Source organism: Bufo gargarizans, chromosome 4 (genome assembly GCF_014858855.1).
Source record: "Bufo gargarizans isolate SCDJY-AF-19 chromosome 4, ASM1485885v1, whole genome shotgun sequence".
In the NCBI taxonomy this organism is placed as follows: Eukaryota; Metazoa; Chordata; class Amphibia; order Anura; family Bufonidae; genus Bufo; species Bufo gargarizans.
The window spans coordinates 293,970,332-293,976,851 of NC_058083.1; the positions used below are offsets into that span (position 1 = coordinate 293,970,332).

Genomic DNA, 6,520 nt, shown 5'->3' on the forward strand with positions numbered 1-6,520 from the left:
ATGGGAAATATAAAGGAAGGATTTATACTTCTCCTTCCTTCTGGATCTAGGTCTGGTTTGGGCTGAAAAACCTGCAAGAAAATCTGCCTCAAAACCTCCTTAAAAAAAAGCCAGTTCTACTTAACTCCCGTTTTGATAAATCTCCCCAAATATGTTACCACGGTACACGTCAGGAAACACTGATGCACTATTACACAGAGCAGTGTCTAAAGTGGCAGTACTGGACTTCTATATTTAGGGGGTCATTTATCAAACTCGTGTAAAGTAGAACAGACAGTTGCCCACAGCAGCCAATCAGATTGCACTTTTCGTTACTCACAGCTCCTTTGGAACATGAAAAGCGGACTCTGATTGGTTGCTGTGGGTAACTAAGCCAGTGTTCCTTTGCACCCATTCTGATAAATCTCCCCCAATAAGTCAGTACCTTCAAAATTGCCATGCCATTAACAGCTGTGGGTGGACGGGTGTCACCCGCTGCAACATTTTCTGTGCTGTTGCGTCAATTTCAGAAAATGGCAGCAAAACCGCTTCACTACCGCAGCATTCCTGTCACCAGCTTTAGGCTCTGGGGCTATGGCTTCCATGTATCACATAAGAATGGTCCCAGACAGACCCATTGACCTAATTGCAGGGATAAGTGACAAAACCCCAATTAAACACATTAGTGCAGGTGTGAACATAGCCTAAGGATAGTTTCACATGGTGGTAAGGCTTCATTCACACGTCCGTGGAATACGGTCCGTGAGATACCGGACTGGCATCCTGCTTAGTTTAGGAGCGCACGGCGTCATTGTTTCCTATGACGCCGTGCGCTTTGTGCCGCAGTACAGTAATACAGTACACTGGTATGATCATACGAGTGTATTACTGTACTGCAGAGGCACAAAGCGCACGGCGTCATAGGAAACAATGATGTCGTGCGCTCCTGCACTAAGCAGGATGCCAGTCCGGTGTTCCACGGATGTGTGAATGAAGCCTAACATGGATGCGTTGGTGCACCTGTCTTACGGCCATTACTGCTGACTTGTGGGTCCAATGTCCTAAACTTTTAACTGGTGTAATATAGAACTGGCTAATTTACCCATAGACACCAATCAGATTCCACCTTTCATTTTCCACAGCTCCTTTAGAAAATGATAGGCGAAATCTGATTGGTTGCTGTGAGCAACTAAGCCAGTTTTCCTTTACACCAGTTTGATAAATCTCCCTCTAGAGTCCTGTGATGCCATTTGTTCTGGTTATTAAACGCACACCGTGATTTGCAGCCTTGCATTGAACCAGTCAAACCCGTATGTCATGCAGCCGAATGCAATCTTTTGCTACCATTTTGGTGGACTGAGGAGAGGACTATAGCATTTTTGCCCTTATTCCCGCTACGTTATTTCAGGCCTCCAGTTCTGAGGCGCCATCACAGACATTTCCTTCCAGTCATTACCCCCTCCATATGTACTTTTCCTTCACTCCCTTTGCAAAAAAAAAAAAAACAATGGGGGAGATTTATCAAACTGGTGTAAAGGAAAACTGGCTTAGTTGCCCAAAGCAACCAATCAGAAGGAGCCTGTCATTTTCCAAAGGAGCTCTGACAAATGAAAGGTGGAATCAGATTGGTTGCTATGGGAAACTGAGCCAGTTTTCCACCAGTCCCCCCATGTTATTTGTGGAGGGTACTCGCAGCCATTCACTGCCCCCTCCCCTCAGAGTCACTGAATGATGTGTTTACACAGTGTCAGTCAGGTTAGAGTTTAGACCGAACAGGCTCCCAGCTGCTGGGTGGCGGGAAAGCTCCTCGCAGCTGCCCCATTACCATCACATGAATGTGTCAGGGAGAAGATGGCTCTGAATGCAGCAATGTGCCGCTCATGTCAAACGTTCCACACGGCGGCACGCCCACCGTTCACCTCAGCCGTGTCTGGACCCTTCCCACCCCCACCGTGGGGCTAAACAAAGAGCACACAATGGACACTCACACTGCCATTATCACTGGCCACCCCTCCCCCCAAATAATAACGTAAAGACATAACGACATGTAGTAAAAGTGACTGCAGAGCTGAGGCGGAAAACCGTCTGTGTAACAGCAGTCCTGTCAGGAAGGGTTAAGTGCGACCACTGAGGGGACACCAGGCGAGGACCCCCGACTCATTTCATAGCTCCTGAGGTGAGAGCCCCCATCACTTTCGCGCTAGACATGGCTCCTGAGCGCACACAGGGAGGTGGACGAGGCCAACAAATCAGGAGTAATTGGACAGCGCCATTTAATTAGACCCTGAGGATAGACGGCCATAAATAAGAGTGAATGTGTGTACGGCGGCCAGCCCCGTCCCCTCACATCTGGACAGCAGACATCTTCCTTTCTCTCACTCCCCCCGAAACTCGACCCTTCCCAAGCCAAAGCTGACATTCAATCACTTCCATCAATTCTAGGGGAAGGTAATAATAAATAAATAAATAAAAGAAGTGGCCCGATGTGGCGAGCGCGGTTCTGGTGGGACTGTCCCCCCTTTCAGTAAATGTGCCATTAGCTATTAGGGGGTTTTCTTCTTCTGTTTCTTGCAATGCTGGGCTGCATTGTTCTGCCCAAATCCCAGGCCCCGCCCCGTCCTTTGTCTAGGCGCGCTGTGATTGGCGGGCGCGGGACTGGGCTGCCGTCATGCCTTGGGAAGCCCATTCATCTGTGCACTTGGGCGTTGGACTCCGCATCTTATTAGCGAGCGGGGAGATTTCTCCATTTTCCTGTTGTATCCAGCGCGGCTCCCGAGCATTGGGCTATCGAGTGGGATTGTGAGGTGACTCTCTCCGGCAGCCGCAGCGCTCTTTGTTTCCTCCTGTGTCTTGCCCGTCTCTTTCTCTCTGGGGGTGACGCGTCCCTTTTCTTTTTGTTGTTGGACACACAGACAGCAATGGGAGCCCAATTCTCTAAGACCGCAGCCAAAGGCGAAGCCGCCGCCGCAGACAAGCCCGGGGAAGCGGTAGCCGCCTCTCCATCCAAGGCGAACGGCCAGGTAAGGCATCTGTTGCTTTGTTCTAACCCGGGGACTGTGTGTGATGCTGGGCACTACAACTATAGCAACATGTGGCTCATGCCCGTCCATTGTTAGGGGTGCCCCCCATATTTTCTATGTGACTGATGCAACCAGAGTTCTGTGACCGTACAGATGACATTTATCTGGGGTGCATGGGAGGGGTCTGCAGACGCCATTGTGTAGACGGAGGGCTAGAGTAAGCCCCCCTCCTTTCAGCAGCGCTTTTTTCTTCTTCTTTCCCCCTCTCTCTCTCCCTTAGCATCTTGTATGAGAGGGAAAGCACAGGCTTTGTCTCCGTTGGCTCCTTGCTGGAGCTGCTGCTAGGAAGAAGGCGTGATCTGAGAGCTAATGCACTTGCAGCCTGTCGAGCTCCCTGGAGCATACTGCTGGTGGAGGCGCAGCGCCCTCTGCTGGGCGCAGGGTGGAACTGCACGCGGCGTCAGTCAGAATGGAGGGAAACGAGCTGCTTTGCTGCACGTGCAGAGGAGGGATGTGTGGGGGTTTGGTGACTCCACAAGATGTCTGTGGTTGTGTATTAGTGTGTACTTAAGGCTAGGTCTACGCGACGACATTTGTCATGCAACTAAAATGTTGCAGTGTAGTCGTCCCCTATCTGTCGCGTGACACATGCTGTTGTGTAGACCTAGCCTAAAGGTTAGATAAGGTGCTAAGTGAGGTGTTCATACTCCCAAGTGACCCTGTTTTTACCCCTTCACAGGAAAATGGGCACGTAAAGGCCAATGGCGATGCGTCTCCCGCAGCAGCTGAGGCAGAAAAGGAGGAAGTCCAGGCTAATGGCAGCGCCCCTGCTGAGGAGGCCCCCAAAGAGGAGACCGCAGCGGCCGAGGCTGCGCCAGAGAAGGAGGCCGTTGTGTCTGCTGAGGGAGAGAGCACAGAACCAGCATCTCCAGCCGAGGGAGAGGCCTCTGCCAAAACAGAAGAGGCAGGGTCTGCTTCTACCCCTTCCACCAGCAATGAGACCCCCAAGAAGAAAAAGAAGCGCTTCTCATTTAAAAAGTCTTTTAAGCTGAGTGGCTTTTCTTTCAAAAAGAACAAAAAGGAGAACAATGAAGGAGCAGAGGGTGAGGGTGCAGCTGCATCCACCGAGGGAGCAAAGGAGGACGCCCCTGCAGCGGCGCCCGAGGCCGCCAATGAAGAGGCCAAGCCAGCCCAAGAGGAGGCTCCTGCTGCCAGCAGCACTGAGGAAAAGAAAGAGGAGGCTGCAGCAGCGTCGCCTGAACCCCAGGAGACCAAACCTGAGGAGCCTGCACCAGAAAAGCCCACAGAGGAGGTAAAGCCAGCTGAGGAGCCAAAGCCTGAGGAAAAACCTGCAGAAGAGGCCCCCACCACTGTTGCTGCTCCCGAAGCTCCATCTACTGAACCAGAGGCACCAAAAGCTGAAGAGCCAGCAGCTCCAACACAGGAAGCTACATCTGAATCCAGTCCAGCAGCCGAGTCAGCAGAGTAAAGATATGGCCGTTTTGAGATAATCAAAGAACTTTTTTTCTCCCCTTGTTTGTTTGTTGGAGTGGTGCCAGGTACTGGTTTTGGAGAACTTGTCTACAACCAGGGATTGATTTAAAGATTATTTTTTTTTTTTCCTCCTTACAGATCCCATCTCAAGTCATTCTGTTACCACCATTCCAACCTGGCCGGGTAGAGTTTAAAGCAGTCACCGGCCTTAATCTTTTTTCGCATCAGTATTAATGTTTTGCGTACTTTGCATCTTTTATTGAAAATGTATCTTTTTTTTTTTTTCAATATATGGACATACCCATAACATGAAGGAGATGGGTGGGTCAATGTAGGGGGGGTATCAAATGAAGTGATAGGGGCCACATTGGGTTTTAGGTGGTGCACACATTGCCAAGAGATTGTGCCACACAGAATGGGGTCAGGTTTCTGTTATTTCTATTTTTTTTCTTTTCTCTTTAATTTTAAGAGACATGTATTTTGTGATGAGGGCAGCCTTCTACAAGGTTTACAACACTAAAGGTCTTTACTAAGATGGCAAGCAAAATGATAATAATAAAAAAAAAATCAAAATACCCAGATCATAGTTTTAGTAACTCATTTAAACCATAGGAACTTTTCACTTATCTCATGTTAGCTGTATCAGTCGGTGATTAAGTAGAATTACGAGTTGTATAGGCTTTATTGTTTATTGCTGGTTTCTGAACCTTAATAAAAATGTAATTATGTATGACCAGCAGGGTGTTTTTAACTGTGACTATTGTATAAAAGGAATCTTGATATCCAAAAGCACATGAAGTTTGCAACTCTTTCCACCCTGCCCATTTTTGTAAAACTGCAGTCATATTGGACCTTTTAACCACAAAATTTTAAACTCAACCAAGCTGTGATAAGTGGAATGGTTACTGTTTCTACTGTGGTATGTTTTTTTGATTCCAGCAGGCGATGCTTTCTTTTCCAGTTGTCTTTCAGAATTTGAGGAAATCTTCAGATGCAATGGTTTTTTGTGTAGCATCTCGTCTTTCATGTTTTTTGTAAATACTGGAGAAGCTTTGACCAATTTGACTTAGAGATGGAATGTAACTTTGCTTACAAAATTGCTATTAAACTCTTGCTTAAGGTGTTCTAATTTTCTGTGAGCACACTAAAAGCGAAAAATAAATGTGAATAAAATGTATATGTTTTGTGTTTCTTTGACGTAGAGATAAGTCACTAATGGCCTAATTCAGTCCTAGCCTTTGCTTCTTGCTAACCCGCATGTCGCCCTTTCCATTGTGCTTGCTAAGTGTATGCCTAGTGGGGAGGGGGGGTTCTCAACCCAGCTACCATTGTTTTTAACTACCCTTTGCTTTTGGCACCATATTGCCTACACACATGGTGATGAGAGGTCCAGTGGACTTCTTTTTGTGGTTGGTCCATTTGAGAACCACTGACGTAGACAAGACATTCAATGTAAATCTTCCATCTCGCGTGGATAATGGCCCTTTGTGTAGCTCATTGAAGTGCATTTACATGTCACCCACCACAATGCCTTGCACCCTGTAGAAGGCTGCAATCCTGCTTCAGGGCATGCAGGCTTCTTTCCTTCTCTATGCTTGTCCACATTCCAAGCCTTTGATTAAGACGTTCTGGGGAGACTTGGATTTGCTTGTTTGTACATTTCTAATGCCTTTCTTTAAGCTTTATCTGAGTGAGATGGGGGGGTAGATTGTATTCACATTTAATGTTAAATGTGAAGCTAGTTTACAACACAACATGCAGAGTTCTTTATAAATAGTATAAACCCCCCTTTTTGTGTATATTTATATAAAGTCCAAAACTAGGGAACATGAGAGTTGGTCTCTGCTGTTTATACCATGTTATCTTCGTGTTGGGTGTTTATACCTTGCTATCAAAGATATGGATTTTCTGACCAATCCCATTTATTAATGATAATGGTTCTTGTTTATTGGGGGGGTTGGGACTTGGTGATCATAGTCACTTTTTTTTTTTTTATGTGAGCAGACACACAACCTGCTGTAGCCAAC

The 6,520-nt window shown here is 47.2% G+C and overlaps 1 protein-coding gene across 2 annotated transcripts; it reads left to right on the forward strand.

Annotated features, from left to right (window-relative positions):
• Positions 1 to 2,631: 2,631 nt before the first annotated feature.
• MARCKS (myristoylated alanine rich protein kinase C substrate) lies at positions 2,632 to 5,670 on the forward strand. Of its 2 annotated transcripts, XM_044289951.1 has the most exons (3): positions 2,632 to 2,783; positions 2,892 to 2,999; positions 3,739 to 5,670. In XM_044289951.1, the coding sequence occupies exons 2-3, from the start codon at positions 2,898 to 2,900 to the stop codon at positions 4,486 to 4,488; spliced, it is 852 nt and encodes a 283-aa protein (XP_044145886.1). In that variant the 5' UTR covers positions 2,632 to 2,783; positions 2,892 to 2,897; the 3' UTR covers positions 4,489 to 5,670. The 2 variants fall into 2 exon arrangements, with proteins under 2 accessions (XP_044145886.1, XP_044145885.1); XM_044289950.1 differs by having other exon boundaries at positions 2,663 to 2,999.
• Positions 5,671 to 6,520: the final 850 nt, after the last annotated feature.

Bases quoted from the DNA above. Each gene is read 5' to 3' on its own strand.
- MARCKS (XM_044289951.1), top strand. From the start codon at position 2,898: ATGGGAGCCCAATTCTCTAAGACCGCAGCCAAAGGCGAAGCCGCCGCC. The intron at 3,000-3,738 runs GTAAGGCATCTG...ACCCCTTCACAG, and splicing joins CATCCAAGGCGAACGGCCAG to GAAAATGGGCACGTAAAGGC.